The sequence below is a fragment of the Pezoporus flaviventris genome, unplaced genomic scaffold (genome assembly GCF_033815535.1).
Source record: "Pezoporus flaviventris isolate CSIRO_AGI_PZ_B2104156 unplaced genomic scaffold, CSIRO_AGI_Pfla_v1 ptg000045l, whole genome shotgun sequence".
NCBI classification, from domain to species: domain Eukaryota; kingdom Metazoa; phylum Chordata; class Aves; order Psittaciformes; family Psittacidae; genus Pezoporus; species Pezoporus flaviventris.
Genome location: NW_026892593.1, coordinates 9,531,973 through 9,555,210, shown reverse-complemented (window position 1 = coordinate 9,555,210; position 23,238 = coordinate 9,531,973). Strand labels below are relative to the sequence as shown.

Genomic DNA, 23,238 nt, shown 5'->3' with positions numbered 1-23,238 from the left:
GTGGGCCCATTGGGTGTGTGAAGTGTTGACCAAGAGAAATAAAGCTGTAATCAGATTGCTGGTGTGATGTGGTGTGATGTGCCTGAAATCAGCATATGGGCTCCATATCTACACCATGTTGGGTACTGCTGTCTGAACCTTGCCTGAACTGATGGGGGATGCATGTTAGTCACTGTGAGAAAAATGCAGGAGTGTTCTGAAGTTTATTAAAATGTGATTGAGTGGTGAGAAATGAAGAGGAAAGGGGAACAGATTCTTGAAGAGAACAGCCTTGCTGTTCTGGAAAGTAGAAGCAAAGCCCAGACTGGAGTGGGAGATACATACAGGGAGACACAGAAACAGATGCTTTAAAATAACGATATGTAATGAATGGAGAATGAAACTGTAAAATGAACTGCAAACAGAACAGATTTACATGAAGCTGAACAAAACCAAGGAAGTTAGACTCACTATCTTTATCTTGTGTGAAGGTTTTATTGTACCGTCAGGATAAAAAGGAGCTTGAAAGGGTTATATATCTCATGTAACACATCTGCTGAGCTTCTAATGGTTATGCTGCAGGTAGAAGACATTGCTTATCAAAGCCTAAATAATGTTCTTGCTTTCACGTATAAAGAAGAAACATAAAGTCTGGGAGTGGGATCCCCCAAAGTAGGCTCAAACAAGAAAAATACCTACTCATTCACTGCTGGCAGGGCTGCGAGCCTATGCTTAATTTTCCATCAGTTAGGCAACTGATGTGCTGTTAATCTATACACAAATCCTGTTAGCACATTTATATCCCTTAGTGCTTAGACAGAAATAAAGTAAGATAAAGACAAACCAGATACATTATTGTTTGCTATGCATTGTCTACGCTAGTGATAATAACAGGGCTGTTCCTTGGCAACGTTTGGGATAAATGAGCTGGACACATTCTGTTTCACTATGGAAATGTCCCAGGGCTTAGAATGTTCTCAAGTGAGTTTTGTGCTTACAGAAAATATTACATTGACAGTCTAAAAAATTAAGTCTGTTTCCAAACAGCAGAAGCACGCCTGCTAGAAACAGATTTCTCTGCAATTTCCCACCACTAGGCTGCCAGATGTACTCTTGAAAATGGGATTTTCCATGCAATATTCAGCTCCCGTGCCTCTTGTTAACAGCAGTAGGGACATCCTTGTGTCTTCTGAATACCCTCCCTCACTGTAGGGACACCCAGACATCCCATGACAGAGCGGATGTCCACCTGTACCTGTGCTCATGCTTTGTTGCCTGGGTGATGGTCTCCAGCATCTTCCCCTGGCAAACTTGACTGCAGAGGAGCTGCCACCGGCACCTAGCCCAGCCTTGTCTCTGTCTTCTTCATCATCCCTGGTGGCTCCAAATCCCACAGACTGGCTGCTTTTTGTCCAGATGCTATAACCCTACTCTATAATTTTTTGCTCTGTGTACATGTTCACAAACATCCACACGCCATTAATGACACATCTTTTTCATGTTCTCAAGACACTGGCACCAGATATTGGCTATAAATCTTTTGCTATAGAGCAACCGTGATAGAAGGTGTTGCAATATTCTTCTCCAGGTACATGGAGCACAGAATGGTTCTTTTTAACATTTACTTGTGATGTTCCTCATTTCCTCCTGTTCATCTGAGAGTAAAACAGCACCAAGGGGTTTATCATAGGACCCAATGGGACATCATACCACATATTTGGCAGATTTGCCTGCTGCCCCTTGATAGTTTTCTATTAGTCGTTTGCCTCAGTGGATTTGAAAATATTTTAATTGATTCAAATGCATTCACAACATTTCTCTAATATTTAATTGTGTAATTAGTGTAAAGACATATAATCATAGATGTAATTAGGCTGTGTAATTACAATGTGTAATAATCTTGTAGTGCTCTTATACACAGCTTTTTTAAACCCAGAGGAAAAAAAACCATGCATATATGTCCAAAACCATAATGTGAGTCCCAGAGTGTCTGTAAATATTTCCTTACACATACTCCAGTTTTTCTTGCACAGCCATGGAAGTTTAAGTACAGGAATATATGTTACTGTAAGGCTGCCAGGGAGTCACCAAATATTTCTGGAAATCAACTCCATTAAATTGTGTGGTGCTAACATGAAATGGTTGTGCTCAGGTGGACATGTCTAAAGGCAGATGTTGAGGAAACGTGCGAAGGAATTTACCTGAAGAGGTGATTATAATTCTGCAGGGATGCTGTCCTGCAAAGGCTAACAGTGCTTTTATTACATGGTCTAATTCTCTTTTTCTTACAGTGGAACTGGATGCTGTCCTGATCCAGCTCTCCCTGAGGTCAGTAAAAGCACTCACATTGGCTTCAGCAGGGTAGGCTCACACTCCTTGTGAGGCTGATCCATGCTGTGAAAGGCTTTAAGGCTCCTTGCGCACATAGGAAATCAGTGCCTTATTCTGCTTCCCCTGCCCCTGCTCCTGTAAAGTCAGGCTTGGTTTCAGGGGTGTAAGGCTCAGGCTCATGTACTTTTCTAAGCCAGGGCAATGTGTCTCAAAAAGAAAGAGTTTGTTGCTGTTAAGTTTCATCAGCTCCCAATATCAGACAATCTGTTTTATGACACTGAAAAGTGTTTTATAATTCACAGAATTAAAGTACAAAGGAATTAATAGTTAGTAATTACTGACTCGCTTTGAGGAGTTCACATGAATGTCTCCAATGTTCATCTACATTTTACTCATTTTAAGGAAAGGGGGGTAAATCCCCAAACCAGGCAGATGTTGCAGGTTCGTGTATGAGACATCCTTCACCCCCAGCTGCAGAAATAATACTCTACCTGTCACTGGTTTAGTACAGAATTAATGAGCAGTTTGCAAAATGTATCACATCCTCAATAGTTGATGGACCTGTTAATAATGCCTTATTTAGGTTTTGCAGAAGCATGACCCATTTTCAGTCACACATTGGCATTGCAGTTAACTACAGTGAATACAGCACTCAATCCAAACAGGTGCCAATGCTGGAAGGCTTCTGCACAGCTACCTGAGTGGAAAACCCCTCCTAAGGGTGTCTGACATGGAACAGCACAGCTGGCTAACACGCCCTTTGCAATATGCACTGATCACTGCAAGGTGCGCCAGTCTTTCCAAGGAGTCTGAGATACTTTCAAAGTCAGCAAGAAGCCATGTCAACCTAACAGCTTGTTGCCACCAAGAGGATTGATTCACCTTCCTTCCTCTTCCTCCTGAACATGCAGGCCATGTGTTGAGCAGTAACAGTCTGGGTACTGCTGGAGCTTGTAGGGGATTTCTGTGGTCTGATCTGACCACTAACACACAGAAAGGTATTCACCCTTTTTGCCCTGTAAGCCACATGCAGGCCAGCAGCCATGAGGCAGGAGGATGGAGCTTGCGCACAGGGGCAGAGGCTTGAGGTGGGTAAGGCAACTGGACCTCCATCATTAGGTACGTGATGAGCTGTTGCATCAGCTCTTATACACTGCACATCATTAGTATGAGCATCCAGGAGATCATCTAAAGCACCCTACTCTGCCAAAACACATTCACTGCTAATGGAGACTATACATTCTAATGGAGACTAAAAGCATGTATACAAACGGTAAATAGAATTTCGATCTAATATCTTTATTTTAGTTCACTTTCTAGAATCAAAATCTTACTTTGCAAGCTACTGTAGCTACTGTGTTAGGAAAAAGCTGCTTCTCCTCTCCCCAAATTGAAAATAATAGCGGTTCAGATGAAAAGCCACACTGCCATGCACTGAAAATGATTAGTTTCTAACCATTTCATAGTTCTCTGTTACTTAAGAAGATGTAGGCAAAATGATACGTATTATAATGCTTTTTCAGGCTCTTCGTGTTTTCCAGTGCTACTAAAAGACTCGCTATGCAGACAACCTGCAAGGAAATCCAGGTATATACATTCAGAGGAAACTCCATTAGCACAAGATGTGTGCCCATCTTCCTGTGGAGCATGAAAATGCCTGGGTCTCTGTGGTCCGTTGACCCTGGCTGGAAGCCAGGTGCCCACCAAAGCTGCTCTATCACTGCTCTCCTCAGCTGGAAAGGAAAGAGAAAATACAACAGAAGGCTCATGGGTGGAGAAAAGGGCAGGGAGAGATCACTCACCAGTTACTGTCGTGGGCAAAACAGACTTGACCTGGGGAAAATAATTTATCACCAATCAAATCAGGGTAGGATAATGAGAAATAAAAACTAAATCTTGAAAACACCTTCCCTCCACTCCTCCCTTCTTCCTGGGCTTAACTTTGCTCCCAAATTCTCTACCTCATTCCCACCGGCAGCACAGGGGGATGGAGAATGAGGGTTGTGGTTGGTTCATCACACATTGTCTCTGTTCCTCCTTCCTCCTCGGGGGAGGACTCCTCACACTCTTTCCCAGCTCCACCATGGGGTTCTTTCCACAGGAGACAGTTCTCCATGAACTTTTCCAATGTGGGTCCTTCCATGGGTGCAGTCCTTCAGGAACAGGCTGCTGAGTTGGGTCCCTGTGGGGTCACAAGTCCTGCAGCAAACCTGCTCCATCCTGGGCTCCTCTCTCCACAAGGCCACAGCTCCTGCCAGGAGCCTGCTCCACTGTGGGCTTCCCACAGGATCACAGCCTCCTTCAGGCATCCCCCTGCTCCAGAGTGGGGTCCTCCCTGGGCTGCAGGTGGAGTCTGATCCACCATGGACCTCCATGGGCTGCAGGGGCACAGCTGCCTCACCATGGGCTGCACCACAGGCTGCAGGGGAACCTCTGCTTCAGTGCCTGGAGCACCTCCTGCCCTCCTTCTGCACTGAGCTGGGGGTCTGCAGGGCTGTTTGTCTCACATATTCTCACTGCTGTCTCTGGCTGCAGCGACCCTTCCCATCCCCAAGGTTCTACCACCATTGCTGATGGGCTCAGCCTTGGCCTACAGTGGGTCCATCTTGGAGCCATCTGGCATTGGACCTATGGGACATGGGGAAAGCTTCTAAGCAGCTTCTCACAGAAGCCACCCCTGTAGCCTCCTCACTACCAAAACATTGCCACACAAACCCAATACACTGCAGGCACATCCTGATGGACCATTTTGTTTAGAACATGATTTAAAATTGTCAGTTCACCTGCTTTATCATGCCAGTCCTATAATCATAGAAAGACCTATCTGCTGAAGACAGAGCTGGATTATGTGTCTCCTGGCTAAAGCTGTCTGGGTAGTAGTGGGGAGATGGTAGATGTTAGTGCACAACAGCACATTGCAGCTCCATCCCTAACTGATCTGGGGGCAGAAACGGCTGCTTGTGGAGAAACCCACTCATTTCTCTGCCTGACAAACTGACTTGGGCCAATTATCTGCTGGAAAACAGCATGGAATCTACTCCATAATCAACTGGTAGATGAAGAAAACTTGTCCAAGCAAATGTTTTATTCAGTGAATTTAGCTCCTTGTTTTCTGTTGGTGAATTCTGTGGTAATGGGGTTTGATTTCCACACATTTGCTATTTGCAGCTCAACCTGCTTATTCTGCTTGTGCTATTCTGAGCTGCTTCATCTTCTGCTTGTTGTTCTTATTTGTTCTGGGAGGATGGTTCCTAACTTCATGTGGTATTTTTTCTTCTTCCTGATCAAATATCTGACACTTTTGGAGAGAGGAGAAAAAAAATCAAAGATTTCTAACTAATGAGTTGAAGCCGCACAGAGAAAACCTCTGCACGACGTGCAACTTTTCTGGTTGGAGTTTGTCTTCCTTGGAATTTGCTATGAGTTAGGTGATCACTGATATGAATGCTTGTAGCAAACAAAGACTGAAATATCAAAGCAGCTGTATGACTTTTATTTGTGTGTATCTTGGTGAATGCTTCTTACTGCCAATCTCCAGCAGCTCAGCCAGAACAGTTGCTACAGCAGCTGTAATTTCTCATGGCAATCACTCAATGTGCACGGGTCCTGCTGAACCTGCTGATCGATGAGAGTTTTTACTGTGTGCACAGTACACGTTTGGGGGCTGCTGCTTGCATAAGTGAAAAATCAAAAGCCCTGAACAGACCTGAGCACGGAGGAGCCTGGCGTGGCATTAACGAGAGCACAGCATTAATGAGAGCGTGGCATTAATGAGAGCAGCGCTCAGCCCTGCCTGGATCCTGCTTGACGTCTGGGAGCACACCAGCTATCTGCCAACCTGCTCAGCACCACAAGGAGCAGGTGTCACCTTGTCCCCCCCCAAGCACCCACATCACATCCTGCCCTGCTTGCTGCACACAGACACTCCTCAGCCCTTGTGTTTGCCAGGGAAACACAGGTTGGTTTGGGACATAGACCCACGATGCTGGTAAAGCTGCCTGGCCTTGTCCCTCTGGGCAGGATTAGATTTGTGCCATTCCCTATTTGGCTCTCCCTTACGCTATTGGAATATAAAATCGTCTCCTTTTAATTTCTTCAGTTTTATGAGAGTTATTTTTAGCAAATTGTGTTTTTACAGCAATATGCACTTTTGCTGTATCTTCCTCATAAGGAACTCCAACCATTTCAGAAATGTTAATTGAAAAATCCTCACAGAAGATGCTGGAGGCAAGCAAATAGTGCCAAAGCCTCTGCAGGACACATGGGGAAACTGAAGAACAGAGAGTTACATGCTTTGTCCAAAGTCATACAGAACTGGAAAGTCTTTTGACTGCCCACTCCTCTGCTCTACCTCAAGGTGAGGACTGATTCCAGCCTCCTCCTGTTCTGCTTTTTGTGTGCTTTTGAGGAAAAATACAGTGTTCATTTTGAATCTAGCCAACTGTAGTTATTCCAATGCTGAATTACTTCTCCTTTTCCTGCACCTAGCTGTATTTCTTTTGATTGCAGAGGGATAGATAAGCTCTTGACATGGAGACTGGGCAGTGATGCTGGGGGACACTTGGTGTTTGTTCTTCACACAAAATTGCACATCTAAGCTGCCTGTACCTGAAAGGGGGTGTGCAGCCACAACAGGGGATTAATTCTCTGCTCAAGCCTATAAAACCTGCACATCCACAGGGTTTCTTAGCTTAGCCAGTACTCCAATAACACAGCTACCAGACTGTGAAGACATGAGCCAGGATCTGCCCCATGTCCGTATGGGCTGCTGTGAGCTTACGGAATTGTGCATTGTGCTCTGTTAGGTGATATATACATGGACAACCACAAAAATACCTGAAATGCTCCTTTCCATCTCAGCGACATCCAGAGGAGGGAAACAACACAGAGAAATTGAAATGCAGGGGCCAAACCAGCAGCGCAAAGCACATTCACTTGGCACAAGGTGCTGTGTGGATATTAGCTGAGTTCTGAACTGAATACGCTGTGTCAGCTCAGTGCTGCGCTGACACACATTGCCTCTGGGCTCCGAGCTGGTACAGAGCCATGCTGCTGCAGCTGCTTCCAGGCTTGGAGCAAACTGTGTCCCTCAAGGGCCAGTATCTCCAAACCCCACTGCATCACCACAGCACTGCTGCGACCTCCTTCCTCCCAAGCTGAGGGAGGCATGTGCATGGAAGAATATGCTGCCGCAGGCTAAGTTTAGCTGCACCTAATGGTCTCCTAAAACTGTCTCAGCATGTGAAGCAGTTGAATTAAGAAGATTTTTCCCCTGGGTACCAACAAGTTTGCATTCTGCCCATCTTTTTTTTCTTTTTGATGCTTTGAACGAGGACTTATAATCCGACTTGAGGTTGATCTCTAGGTTTAGACAGCTGGACAGAGGATAAGAAGGTTTTTGTTTCGGGAGAAGAAAATTGTTCTGCACATTTCTGTTAGACCAAAGATTACAGGCTTCATTCAGATCTTACCCACACCACTGTGAGGATTGAAAGAGTTTGTTGTGGCCCCAGGAGGAGTCAGGTGATTGAGGTTTATCCTGGATGCCTCACACTGTCTGTTGGAGGTGCTTGGTGTGGGTTCAGCATAAAAGCTGACTGAAGCCTGGGTGGATCAGGACACAGCACAGCCTGGTGCAGTGTTGCAGTATGTACTTTTATTCCATGTTTTACTCAGCCATAACAAGAGAAATGCTGCATCTTCAAAATGCTGAATTCCCTAGCTCTTCTCTTTTTCTCTTTAAAGAAAATTGCTGCAAAGTGTTGACTGACAAATTTTGTGAATACAGCTTTTGGCTTATCTATTAGCCACTTATACTATGGGCACTGCTTCCCTATTGCTCATTAGGAATAGTTAACATCTAGAAGAAGCTAGAAGAAATTTCCCAGACATGGGCCATGGTCCATGCAGTTTGTCAGCTGCAGCAAACAGTATCTCTTCAATCAGTATTGTAGACTTCATCTCATGGTATCATAAGCCCTCGTAGCATTTGGCACATTTGAACTGGAATCTGTAGATAAGAACTGATTATTTTGAATGCACTGACCTTCAGAAAAGTTTCTTACAGCAGCTGCTGCAGCGATTGTATCTCCTAGGAAGATTATCATCGGTGGAGGTAGGCCGGTTCTACCTTGTTTATCTTTGGCTGAACAAGGGAACAAATTCTCCAAAGCGCAGACTGAGATCTTATCCTGAGATCTTAATAGGTAGCGCTGGTTTTCTGGCATGTTTTGTGAGCTGTCCCCCCAGCAAAGCTGAGTGAAACGTACCGGCCATGGCTGTGTTGCAGGTATTTTTAAGTGTAACTGTTAGATAAATAACCAATTTTTCAGCTGAAGCAAACAGTGGAAAAAATAGTTTGGGGCTGAACTGAAACAGAATTTTTAGAGTTTCCTTTGAGAGATGAGGGTTCCAATACTTTCTATTGTATCATTTTCTTTAAACTGAAGTATTTCATTAAATACTTTGTGAGTTATTTAGATACTTAAATAAACTTTTTATTGGTCAGTTTTAAACGAGCCTAATGTAGTATGAGTAGTACAAGGAGTCAGAGAAGCCCGGCTTTCAATGAAATGCATGTGTCCTCCTCCTACATGGTCAGAGTACAACGACCCAGCTCCTTTGCCACAGCCTCATGACATCTCCATAGCAATACCCGGTTTCCCCTTACACTCACGCACCTTCTGTCTATGATATCCATCTTTCTCATGTCCTCAGATCCTTCACTAGTACTTCCAGCTCCCTTCACACCCAAGACCTTTCCAAACTCACATGCTTCCCACAGGTCCCAAATGTCTCTCACAGCCTCTCTCCTACAGGACTCTTGGCTTCATTCCACTTTCCCTACATTTTTTTTTTTACATATATATATATACACACGCACACACATACAGAAATACTTACTATATTTCCCATGTACCCTACCTGACTTTATTTAGCATGACAGATGACCAAGAAAAGGCAAATAGTACAAAGTATCTGAAATGAGCTTTGTCCTTACTTGGTCAGCCAAGTGCTGTTAAGCGATGAATCTCCTGGCTTTCCCTTAGTGGGATCACTTTGCTCTCTTATTTTACCCAGACATTGATCTTCAGAACACTTCAGGGATTTTGATATTTTTGCAATGTTAGCCTTTGTTAAAGTTTGTTGAAATTGGACAACGGCTTTAAAAGTTATTAGGGAAGGAGGGAGGTAAGAAATATAACCTCATAAAGAAATTATGTTAATAGGAAAATAAGAAATTTTTGCTGTCAGACTGAGATGCACTAGCAGAAACTAAATTCAACAGCCATCCACTAAAAAGCTTTACTTCTTGAAACTGAAGTTTGTCAAAAAGGCTCCATATTTGGGTTTGTGTTGGTTTGAGATTTGTACACACCATGCCACAAAAAATCGTGGTGATGTTGTTGAAACTAAAGTAAAATTCTGAATATATTGATTGTCATTGAGAAAGCCCTGCTATTTGTCTGAGGACAGGAACACATAAAAATCAGAAATGTCATCCTTATTACCAGCTCTGGAAGTATGTCAATTTAATTCCAGAACTTGGATATGTTGCAAATCTAAAAAGGGAACTACAGTTCCTTTACTTGTGTTATCCAAATGTTAGTGCAGTGTGCAGTGTGCAATTGCATGCCCTGCCACTGCAGTGCCAAGGTTGGTTTGCCTGTTACTGTCTTTTAAAGGCAACAATATTAATGCAGTCCTGGAAGGATGGGAAAGCCAGCCTTTTATTGCCTTCAGGCACAAATTCTTTCTTTAAATGAGAATGCAAGTAAAAATCAGATTATCTAAATGGGAGAGTGGAGCGCAGAAGGAGGACTATTTTTATCTTAAATACTTCATTAGGTTCATTGGGAATTGGGAGCTAATCTGTTACTAGAAAATGGCAGACAAAGCAAAATTGTAATCATTGGAGACTAAGTTTCTTGGAAACTTAGAGAAAGAAGTGCCAAATACTAGGTTAATTCACTTTACTAATTCAATAGGATCCAAGTGGCAAGGTGGAGTGTGAATGCTAAGAGAATACTGTACTTTCCAAGGCCATTGAAAGTTGATCTTAGGCTCTACTGCATAGCCCTGACAAAATGCATCTCTCCTAACATATTTACACCATACCCATCACCAGTACGTGCCCAGCTGCAAGGACAGTGCTCGCAGGGCAGTCAGCAGTTATTGTTCTTTAGGAAAAAAATCACTTTTTTGGTGCATGATATTTGATACTGAACACACGATATTCATAGGTCTGAGAGGCATGTCTAGGTAAACTTCAATTCTGGAAATAGGGAGTAAATAGCAAAGGTTAGGAGTCCAATGGTGAAGGCATCCAAACGTTCTCCATTAATTTCTGAGTCTCCCTAGTTGGAATGCTTGTTAGTACAGGGTTAAGGTATATGGTTGTTGGGTTATGTTTTTTTGTTATTGGCATTCGTCTACTCTCAGCTGAGCAGAAACCAACATTTTTTTTACATGCTTCAGCCATCCGTCATCCTCCAGATTCAATTTTTGGTCAATTTTCATCAAATATGTGCTATACTTGAGTCAATGATCTAAAAATGAAAAGTACCAAGCACCTCAAACTGTCAAAGCTAGGCAGTTCACAAATTTCACTCTTAGAAAACAGGCACAAAACATTAACTAGACTAGACAAATGATGAATTGCTGCATTCTTTTTCTGTTAAAAAAATGGAATTGGTCAATGCAGTGGGCTTTTATCTGAGTGATAGCCATAACAGCCCATGTATACTTATTATATGATAACATTCACCTCCGCTTCCCAAGCAGGCAAGGAATGACAATACCATTTATAATTCTTTTATTGTTAAAGTTTCAAAACTAATATTAGACACACGTTAAAAAAACATACAAACAAACAAACTAACCCCCACCCCCAACCAAACAGAATAAAATCCATTTAACTTCTGCTTTTCATCTGCTTAAATGATGAAATAATATTTTTTCTACAATTAGAAAAACATAAATTAAGAAAACACTCCTGGGATTATGAAAACTGAAGGTTTGAAATGAAAGTGAAATAAAGAGATTTGCTAAGCAAATGAGATACAAATACATGCTTTATGAAAAGAAAGGGAAGAAAGGCAGGAAAACATAAGAGGAAAGGAGAGCCAAGGTGAACCTGGCACAGCGCAGGAAAACTGATAGAAAAATGAAATGTTTAATAGTATTTATTCTAAATGCTTAGTTTGAAAGAGTTTCTACTTTCTCTCTACAGCTTTTCAGATGAGGTACTTAATTTATGTCAGAAGACAACCTAACTATAGGTCTACACAAACATAAGATGATAACTGTGATTTCAATGCTATGCAGAGCTTTAGAGAATATTCTAAAGAATATTGGGACAAAACATAATGCAGGTTTATCAGGGATAGATGGTGCTGAACTAACCTGACAGGCTTTAGGTGTAGCTCCAGAATATTAAAAAAGAATGTAAGTAGCCTAGGGTGAGCCATAGTGGGACCAATAGCACAGGTCACCAGGATTTCTTGCAGTGATTACCCCATTTTCCTGCTGTGTTAAGTGTCCTGTGATCCCTGTGCTCTGGAGGGTCCTGCATCTTCCTGAAACCCATACATGTACAAACATCTATGTTTCTAGGCTTGTAAGAGCACACTAAAGAAAGTACTCTGTGAAGTGACAAGCACAGAAGCCAAGAGGATGGCACCGTTGAAAGCATGTGTACTCACATTCATAGGCATAAAGGAAGGTTTTGGGTGGAAAGGGAAAGAATATGAAGCTGCTACTAAACCTTTAAGGTGAACAACAGGACCCAGATTGTTGGTCATTCTGTTTTCCTGCTGGACCTCTGTCGTGGTTTAAACTCTGTTAGCCACGCAGTCTCACTCTCTCACTACCCCCCTTCTTTCCCCCACCCTGCTCCCGGAGGGATAGGGAGGAGAATCAAAAGAATGCAACTCACACGGCTTGAGATAAGAACAGTTTAGTAACTAAGGTATAACACAAACCACTGCTGCTGCCACCAATGATAATAATTATAAGGGAAATAACAAGGGAAGAGAATACAATACAAACCGCTGATACCCAGCCTGACCGAGCAGTGAACCAGCCCTTCTGGGTAACTCTTAGTTACATCCTGGGCATGACGTGCTGTGGTATCGAATACCTCTTTGGTTAGTTTGGGTCAGGTGTCCTGTCTCTACTTCTTCCCAGCTTCCCCTCCTCCCTGGCAGAGCATGAGACTCACAAAGTCCTTGATCAGACTAAACATTACTGAGCAACACTAAAAACATCGGTGTTATCAATGCTGTTCCCAGGCTGAAAGTCAAAAACACAGCACTGCACCAGCTACTAAGAAGGAGAAAAAATGACTGCTACTGCTGAACCCAGGACCACCTCACAGCACCATGGATTACCCTTCCTGTACTTCTCTTCATATTTCTTCACTAAGTCAGATCTAGTCTCTGCCTAGAAACAGAAAGAGTTGGTCCCCTCCAAGGTGGACAGCCTGTCAGAGCCAGAGACCCAAGCAGTGGCCTTTGCATTTCCCTTTTGCAGCCAGCTCCAGCTTCTCCAGAGGTTCCCATGTTGTTCTTTCAAGAACATTTTGCACAGTGCAAGAGGCAAAGGTCAACATTACCCTATCCACGGCAGATTTTTGAGACTGATGTTGGGTGAGCACATATTCTGTATCTATCTGCAAGGACATTAACTGCACTGAAAAGCAATGAATGGCCCTCATCTGGACTTAGTGAAGAAGATGACACCTTGGCAAATGGTTTGTGACCAGGATCTTATACAGAAGTCATTCTGAAATATGAAATCCTATCAATTAATGCTGTAATCCTCACTACTTATCATTTTCAGAACATTTTTAAACCTATATTTGTGTCTGAGTACAACTTTACTACCTCTAACCTTTGTGAGAACTGCTTGATAGATGAGCAGATACAGCCTCTGATTCTAGCTACTCGCCAGTGTATAAATGATTGATTAGTGTATAAACCCGCTGATGTCCTGGCATTATTGTAAACATACAACTTCTAATCATTTCACAGAGCTCTTTTAGGGATTTATTTAAGATATTTAAGATAAGCTTGTCAGTCTTCTTCAGGAAAATAGTTGGGTTTATGGTTATATGAGAAGATTTATTGTACTTAATAACATGTCATTTTTGCCCATACAGGATAAGAATTAAGTTCTGCAGAGCAGCAGGAAATATATGCATAAGCTGAGGCAGATCAACGGAGGGCAGTTTTGCTCTTTACACAGTTACTGCCTTTGCTTGGAAGTGCTAAGGCCACATGACAGTGAATGCGCAGAGGTTTTCAGCTATCATTTTATATTCAATAATTAGATGCTGCAGGCTAGTTCTGAAAGGGCACAGAAATGCAGCCTTAATGCTAATACATATTTTTGTTCTCCCAAGTAAAGTTGCTCCTTAACCATTTGGCTTTACTTCTTTCCATGTTGCCAAATCCAGCATTTCCATTAAGGATACAAGTACTGTGTTTTTGTGCCTATTCTCCTAAGTACAGCACTTTTTATACTTTGCCAGCATGGCTTCTGTACTGAATTTCCAATCAACTCCCTGACAATGTTTTCTTCTCCTTAACATTTGAAACACACTGAATGAGTGCTACATTACTACATACACTAGTAGACCAGTATTTGTCTTTGTAAGATGCATGAGGTCTGATCACTACTGCTTTATCAGAGTTTTATTTGCAAGGGGTCAGTCAGTTGTTATTGTCAGAATGATAGATTTTAAAAGGAAATGTGAATGTATTTGATACACGTCAAACATTAAAACACCTGAAAAATGTTGTTTGAAACTGCGCTCAAGGATAACTAAAATTCATGACCATTTAAAAAGTGTATGAACTGCTCTAATGGATTTACTTTACTCCCTCCCTCTAAAATTCTTACTGATTTCACAGGATGAATAAAAACCCTATGGCATAATTATGTCCAACATGCTCAGTGGAAAAGATCTGAGGATTCTGGTTCAATAAGCTGCTTAAAATAAAAAGAATAGTAGTAAACATTTTGTATAAAATGAGTCCATTTTAGCTATGCTAACCCAGTTTGTTTTCCGGATGTGTTCTTTTGGAAGTAACCACTAAATAACTGAACTATTGTACTCTGCAGAGATTCTAGATGCATCCATTTTAGCAGCCACTTACATAACACTGCTGTTTTTCTCAATTCTCATCCAATGTGCATTTATCTTTCGCAAATATTATTATGTTAGAAGGGTAAAAAGTACAGCTGAACTATTACCTCTGTGTTTAGAAATCAAGAAATTATCTACCCTTACACCTCACTGCTGGTAGCAATGCTGGTGGATTTAATCAGTATTTCATGATGGTTGTTCACCTATTAGACACTACAATAGGCAACCAGGATCTTCAGCTGTACCAGACAGTGGGGAGTATTCATCCAGTAAAGATCTGCCTTTAATGACCAAACTGTTCGAGTGCAGTGAGGGGTTATGAGACCCTATGAAAACTGGGAAGGAAAGAAAACAAAGTCATAGCGAGGCACAAACTGCCCTGACACTGTTAGCGCAGAGACCAGGGCTTATGTTCAGGTGCTTTTGGTTCTGAGTTTAGTACACATGTAGAAAAGAAAGAAGGTGGCTCCTGGTCTCCTCTTCTTCTTCACATCTTTTCAGCTCCTTCCTCAGTGAGGAAGAAGGAGATAGACCTACAACATCCAGATTTTCTCCAAGATTGCTGGGAGCCAGTGGCAAATATATGTTTTCTCTCCCTCTCAAGTATTCTGGTGAAGAGGTACCAAAGATGTCTTCATGTGTGTTGGCAAATGACTCATTCTATAAGCATGGCCTGATGCAAAATGATATGTCAAGGAGCAAGAGAAGTAGCCACACAGTGACAGAGAGCCTGTGGAGCAGTGCTGTTGGACAGAAGGGCTGTTGAGTGTCCTGGATGCAGAAGAGAAAACACTGAGCAGTAGAGGAATTGTAACACTGCTGGGTATGCCAGAGTCAGAAGCACCCCTGGAACAGTCTCCAGATCTGATTCCACAGTTACGCAGTGCTGATAAACTGGAGGGGACTCAGGCCATCCTACAGCCTGTGTGATGATGGAGAGCAGTTTAAACAAGCATGCTGGTCCTTTCAGCCTCTATCAGACATAGAGTTATACAAAGAGCAGCGAGTTGCGGTTTCAGTGTGCACACACTAGACAGGAACCATGCGCTTAGTGACTAAAAGAGAATTAGTTGGGAACATCAGAAGGCAGGAACTGAGGGAAATAACATAGAGGAATAGAGCAATGGTCTGTCTTGTGTCAAACGCTGCCACCTAGAAGGGTTCAAGTACTTTCAGATGAAAGAGATGAATAAATATGCCATGACACCCTCATGCCAGCTCACTGTGATCCTGAAAATTTTTAGGGTTACAAAACTAAGGTGAAGGTGGCTTGTAAAATCAAATGTGCTGTGGCATTGTAAATACATTTAGTCAAACAGGATTGCAACTAAACCTCTACTTTCAGTTTCACCATGTCTGTTTACATTTCATGCTAAATGATCTTGAAGTAAGTACATAAAATATTTCTGACAGCTGTAGTGAGGGCATGCCAAATGCCTGAAAGATTAAACATAATAACACGGACCACGTGCTATGAACAAAATAACATATCTCAGTTAAAAACATGAATTAAGAAAAAAAAACAGTACAGACACAGAGATAGGCAAAATCTTGGTAAAATATTTTTTTATTATAATCTCTTATTGTTATCTGTTGTGTATCTTTTTAGCAAATTAAGTTAGTACATGCTTATAGCAATCTTTAGTGCAATATTACTCATGAATATCATATCTCTGTTTTCTCTTCTACTGTTATTTTCTGTTTTGCATCAAGTAAAACTTTACAGACATACCAATGTCAACAGACAAAGATCTTGGCATCAACAACAGAACCCTAACTTTCTGTTGCAGCAAACTTGGGCTGGTGGGGGCAAGGAACTAAAATACACTAGTGCCCTTGTCTGGGCCTGTTCCAAGGTCATGCTTTCCAGGCATCCAGGGAGAGCTCAGTGAGAATGACAAACTGAAGTCCACCAAGCTTGTCATTCAGGAGAAGATGAGGGACTCCACACAAAGTTGCAGATAAGTCAGGAATAACATGAACAGTTTCGAGGCTCTAGAATAAAACCATGTAATAATGACTGGCTTAATAGAGGGAACCTACACTGCCAGCAGCAAATAGGTCAGCTTTTACTTGTTACTGTAGTTATGTGGTCTTGGACATTGCCTGTAACAGAAACCAGGAAGAGTCAGATATCTTCAATATCTTGCTGGGTATGAAATGTCTCACTGAATATGATTTTGTGAAACAGGGCTGTTTGTTTGTCTTGCTTTTATTTTGATTTTTTGATAGCTCCTTTACTCTAAAGCTACTGACAGCATCCTTTGTTTCTACTGACACTGTGCCCAGAAAGGAAGAGGTTACCTGCATGTTTTTTCAGGTATTTTGTTTGCAGATAGAAAATGATCCTGACTTTATGAAGGTGCTGAAGAAGAATCACAACAAATTCACAGTGGAAATGAGGCAATGAAACTAATGGCTTTTTAAATTGTGAGAAAGATTTCAAAGAAAATTACTGGAACTTGCTTCCAGAATGAATAATTACAGCTTAGTTTTACAGGCTTCCTCTATGGGTGAGGACAAGACATTAGGGCTGGTATGAACATATGGACAGCATGAACAGCTCTCTTGAAGTGGCAGGCTGGACTGGGCAGCAATGTCCTCTCGATCAGCTGTTCCCAGTCACAGTCCAGATTCTTGGCACAAACTTGCCTTCATTATTTAGTCTGCATGAATATCTTGTCCAAAAACATTCATGCAAGAGTGGCTGATTCATGAGCTCTCCTCTTCTTTGTGGTTCCTCCTATAAACATGGCTCCTATCAGTAGGGAAAAAGGTACGGACAGTAGGGTATGATAATCTTTCTGTGTGACTAGCCCTACCTGGAATGAAATATGTGCAAACTACTTTGTTTTTATGTATCTATGTATTGTGAAATATTTCTGATTTTTTTTTTTTTTGTCAAAACTTCACCACCTCTAATGCAACTACTAGTGATGGCACAGTCAGACTTGTTGCCTTCTAGCTCATTAAATATGGTCTTGCTTGTAACAGGTCGTATGCTTCCTTATCAGTTCACAACACAGGTCTCCAGATACGTCCAGACTTTGTATGGACTTGTCTTGACCATTCCAGAGATTTGTCTGTAGCTTGTAAGAGCACTGTCTAATCCTCAACCCCTCTGTGGCTTGTTGCCCTACAGAATTTTTCCACTGAGCATAGAGCACATACAATGCATTGAGTTCCCTGTACTGTCTAAGAAGCGTTTTTTGAGGCTGCCTAGCATTTTGCTTCCACGCCTTGAAGTCCCCACACTTGGTCCCTCATATCACGACCTCATTAAATAGAATGACGATTTCTTTAACTGAGCTATTGTATAAGACCCCTTCCAGAGTCTCACAGAGAGTGGAATCCATCTTTCTATAAGACAGAAAGCAGTTCACCATGTTTTTCCTTAATCAGTGGGGAACTAGGACTCTTTATTCATGATCCCCAACTTCTTCAGTTAAGTAATTAATGCATATGTTTAGGACTAATTTTACTTTCTCATTATAGAAAGTAGAGCTGGAAAGGAACTGTTGGATCAGCTGATGCATCAATCAGCACTACTGCAAGATTGACCTTTAATGAGGTATTTTAATCAGCTTTTGACTTTCAGTTATGATGCCTCATTTGCCTCCCCTTAAAAGTATCATCACTTAGCAAGTTGGTAAAGTAGTTCCCTGATAAAATTCTTTTATCAGGGTTTAGTCTCAGAATACATACTTTAATAATAATTCCAGCACCATTTACCTTACTAATTCACCTTTAATTGCTGAACCACAACATACCTTATCGACAAAGTCAGTCTCATTCCTCCCCATAAAAAAGCGAAATAGAGAAATTAAATCATAGGTCTAAACTCAGTAAGAGACACAGGAATCAAACTCAGCTATTCTGAACACCAGTGCAGGGCTTTTGCCTTACTGCCACTCAATAACAGTAGAAAAATCTAAGTAGCTTCTCACATGCATGCATATACATGTGCTTCTTACATGCTTGTAAACACAAAAGCAGGCATTTTCAAATGGAAAACCTGGAAGTGTCTTCTAAGTCCTACACGACATCCTTGTCTCTAAATTAGAGAGACATCAATTTGATGGATGGACCACTCGGTGGATAAAGAACTGGCTGGATGGCCGCACACAAAGAGTTGTGGTCAATGGCTCAATGTCCGGCTGGAGACCAGTAACTAGTGGTGTCCCTCAGGGATCGGTGTTGGGACCGGTCCTGTTCAACATCTTTGTTGCTGACATGGACAGTGGGATTGAGTGCGTCCTCAGCAAGTTTGCCGATGACACCAAGCTGTGTGGTTCGGTTGATACGCTGGAGGGAAGGAATGCCATCCAGAGGGACCAGAGAGCCAACAGGCAGAAGTGGGTGACTCCTGAATGCTTTAGAAAGAAAGGATGGAGATGAAGAAGACTAGCAGACATGAAGAGAAATGCCAGCCTACAAAAGGGAAGAGAGCAAGAGAAATCCTGCATTTTACTTTTGACAGTATATTTATTCTTTAAGAGTCCATGCTAACTGAAAGGAAAAGGTCCATGCACTGGCTTCTTGTTTATCATGAGGAGCCAGGGGATGCAGGACTTCAGAAAAAAAGGAACTATATCATTTTATCAGATAGAGAACATGCAATATGTCAGATAGAGAATATGCAGGGTATGCAAAGTGTTCTGACTGGATTAGTTCTCTTTATTACTACCTGGGCTGTTGATAATTCTTTTATACATTGTAGCTATATGGGGAAACTTAAACCAGGTATCAATATTCATGTTTATTCACCTAATTTTGAACAAGTTATCCTGAATGTTTGGGTGCATGTGCCAGGAGAACTACATGCTGGTAAGCTGGGCTTTGCAATTTTGCAGCAGTTTGCACATGCGTTGTGACCTGAGCTATTTCCCTTTTGAAGAATGACAGCTGACGCACACTCTGTCATGTAGGCCCTTGACAGTGTGCTGCTGGCCTCCTGTCACACAGCTTCAGATACGAAGGCTTTTGCAGATGGTTTTTGAGCAATCAAAGGGGTAGACTATTCCTGTTTACAGAAGATGATTCTCCAGTTAAAGGTGCACAAACCTCTCTGCAAGACTATTTTATTTCTTTTACAAAAAAATGCTTTGTCACCAAGAAACAACTTGCCTTTAGCTTCTGTCTGTAAGTGTGTCTATTCTACAGTGACTGCAGCTCAGGCTGATATATGGAGCCAGCCTTCAACAACCTGGATCAGGCCCTGACAACGCTGATATGGAAAATAATGAAGGTGTAAGTGTCAACAAACTGTCAAGTCCTGGCTTGGGCATCCTGCACTGAGCTTTGTGACAAGCTCTCTGCAGTGTGGCTGTTGAGTCTGTGATTGTTGCAATCACTGCAAGGCAGATGAATCCCTCAAATCTGTTGAAAAGGTAGATGAAAACCTTCAAGTCCGGTTCCTGTCTCCTTTTATCTATTTCAGCTCCAGGCTTTTAACTCTGGGAATTCTTCAGTGCAACTTGCTTATCTGTGACCATATGGGCCCCAAAGATGAGTCAAATGTTAAACACCTTGTGAAGCTGTTCTATTCCTCAGAAAAGCCACAGCTCTCCACAAAGTGCATCATCCACCTGCTCTGACTGATATTACTTAACAGGATAGTTTCTTTTGAATGCTTCTGTATTTATCACTCATAATGCACACCATATTACCACTTCCTACCATAAAATTAATAACCTTGCACTCTCGATTTCTGTTGGAAATTTCTTGTTTGGTCTCTTCACCCTTTGGCCAGAACTTTCATTTTATGTCATTAAGACATTATAGTTCAAAATGTTAATGTCATTAGACAGCACATCAAGATTTATGCCTGATGTTGATGGCTCTCTCAAAATGCTGTTGATGAAGCTAAACTTCTAAAACTAAGATGAATTCAGATTATTTTTGTCATCACCCTGTATGCCATTATTTTAATAACATACAGGCCTTTAAGTCATTACCATTAGTTCCCATAAATTAAAGAAAACTATGTAATACTGTTCCCTCCTTTTTCAAATGGCATAAACATAATGGAAAGTCTTTTTAGAAAGACCTTTTTCTTCTCCAAAAGGCTTTTTATTAAAAAAGGTACAGATTGTTGAGTAAAATTTGCATGATTAGGAAACTGCATAAAATAAATAGCCTATAACCTGAAGAAAGTCTGCTAAGCCTGAGTTATATTTCTTGGACATGAAACCTTCATAGCAGTTTGCTCTTAAACCTACACAAATAAGAAATGAGTAAGCACTATTTCTGCCAGGTTGTGAAAAAGAAACTGTTTTTTACGGCAAAAATTGGGCTGTCTTTTGCCATGAATAATTCTAACAGTCAAATTCCTTACTCACAAGCTTTGATTAACCTATGTAAATATACAGAACTGTAGCTATCAAAAGCACAGAGCAGGTGGACAATTCAGCATGGTAAATCTACAGAGCAGCACGCCTTGCCCTTTTTCTGACATCTTCTCACCTTTTTGCCATCCTGTTGTGTTTCATATACTTTTAGCTGTTACCCTGCCACCAATGCTCAGAAGCACTCTGGTGTCAGGAACTTGCACAGCCACCGCACTCTCAATGAGTCTGTGGGAGCTCATCTGCAAGGAAGTCTCCAGACAGAACGATTACCTGATTAAGAAAGCAGCTGTCTGGTCACTGCCTAATCATTTCTTGTTCTAAAAAGGTTTTCCACATACATGAACACTGTTGTGATTCTGCTACTTAATTTATTGTCTCTTCATCCCCGCTGAGCTACCACGTAACGATACCTACATGCATGGGGGCAAAGCCCCAGAAGCAGAGGAAAAGCTGACAGGGCAAGCAGAGGTTTTTCTTGAGTACAGTGTTGGTTGCTCCCCAGGTGCTTTCTGCTGAAAAGCCTGATGGAGCCAGGACTGTCCCATAAGGGGACACCTTGCTTATCACACGCTATGAGATGTCCAAGCCTGTGACCAGAGGGTAGGCTTCAAAATAAAACGGGAAGTTTAGATTGGATATAAGAAAGAAGTTCTTATACTGTGAGGGTGGTGAGGCACTGGAATGTGTTGCCCAAAGAAGTGGTGCCCCATCTCTGGCAGTGTTCAAGGCCAGGTTGGACAGAGCCTTCAGTGACATGGTTTAATGTGAGGTGCTCCTGCCCATGGCAGGGGGTTGGAACTAGCTGATCTTAAGATCCTTTCCAATTCAAACCATTTTATGATTCTATGATTCTGTGACATCACCACAAGCAAAAAGGAGTCAATGGGGTCAAGCCTAATGGACAGCCCTGACCATTCAGCCACATTTTTTGCCCTTTGGATGACAGCAGCAGCACAGGGACTCCTCCTTGAGAAAGGGATGCTCCTCATCCATACCTGCTAATCTAGAAGCAGGAGCCAGCACAAGCCCGAGGCAGACCTCATGTAGATGAGGAGGAGGAAAGAAGGATGGGGGGCTGTGGAGCGGTGTTTAGCATTCAGGGCTACTTGTTATGAGGGCTTTGACTATCTTGGGAGGCTGAGGGTATTGCTTATAAGGTATTGCTTATATCCTTAGTCTTAACTTCTTGTCTATATGGGAGGCACGCTAGTGGTATTTATGTATTTTAGTATTTTCACATCCTGACCATTTCCAAGAGACACATGGATACTCTGCATGTGGATTAATGCTGATGAATAGCCCTCCAGCATCTCTTAACCTGAAAGGGGACAAGGGAATGTCACTTATGGGATGTCAAATCCCTCATGTATGTGCAGTGCATGCCAGGGGTACAGACAGGAGGCTAATTGGTGCAAACTTCAGGACAAGTGTTTGCCCTAATGTTCTACCAGGTTCTTCATTATTATGGTGTAAGTAATCAACACTTGCTCTAACACAGACCACTGCCTCAAACTGGTCATCAAAGCATGCAGCCAGTGACAGGCAGGATTACAAAATCTGCCTCACAATCCCGGCCATATGAACCCCAAATCTTCCACCTAAACACTGTTAAATGACTTCTAGCTGCAAAAATGGATGAGCTCTACCTACACATCCCTGTTTCAGACTGCAGCCTTTTTGGCAGAAACCTCTCTGTGGTCTGCAGGAATCATCAGATCCATCAAACTGCTCCATCAGCAGTGTTGGGAATGGCAAGCTGCAGCTGCAGCCCACCTTGTGCAGAGATCAGACACCACTGGAGGGAATTAAGTACTTATGCCTTGTTGTCTCAGTAGGATATTTGCTCAGTAGGATGCAAGGCAGGCTTTCCTGGCATCCGAAAGGCCAGATGAAGGACTCCAGCAAAGTGTAGAGCTGGTAGAGCACCCTGCACATGCTGGTATCTTACTATGTCCCCACCATTCATGGGGGTGCTGGTTTCCACTCATGCTGCTGCTGTCTTCCAGGGCAGTGGTGGTGGCAGCAACATGTGCAGGTGGGGAAATGCTGGGGGGGGGAGGGGAGGCAGATCCAGAGGGATTTAGACCTGCCCTGTTGTTTCTTATAAGAAGCTTTTTGTGATGTGAGGGGAAAAGGACGTTCTTTTTAGAAGACAAGCTGCCTTTTTTGATTTTCATTTGAAAGACAGTTTAAAAAGTGGTGAACAATAGGCTTATATGAAGGGCAAAGTTTTTGCTGAGTTCTGGTTTGCTTTGAAGCTAGTGGTGTGGTACATGTCTGTGTTTAATCCAAGGAAAATGAGCTGCTGAATGATTTTGTCTGACATGCTGAGGACCAAATGTTCTGGCAGGAGCTTGTGCCAGCGACGTGAGAGGTGATGAGTCTCCAGAAGCTCCTTTTTGCTTGTAAGATGCCAAAACAGATGAG

General features: G+C 42.2%; 1 protein-coding gene across 4 annotated transcripts in view; it reads right to left on the bottom strand.

Annotated features, from left to right (window-relative positions):
• LHFPL3 (LHFPL tetraspan subfamily member 3) overlaps window positions 1–23,238 on the bottom strand; it is a 248,625-nt gene that overhangs the window by 56,063 nt on the left and 169,324 nt on the right. The window contains exon 3 of one of the 4 annotated variants that reach the window (XM_061467398.1): window positions 16,544–17,219. The exons of the other annotated variants lie outside the window; for them this stretch is intronic. Coding sequence (XP_061323382.1) covers window positions 17,155–17,219 — 65 coding nt within the window. The 3' untranslated portion in view covers window positions 16,544–17,154. Of the gene's footprint in view, window positions 1–16,543; window positions 17,220–23,238 lie in introns of those variants that run through there. 4 annotated transcript variants of the gene reach the window in all.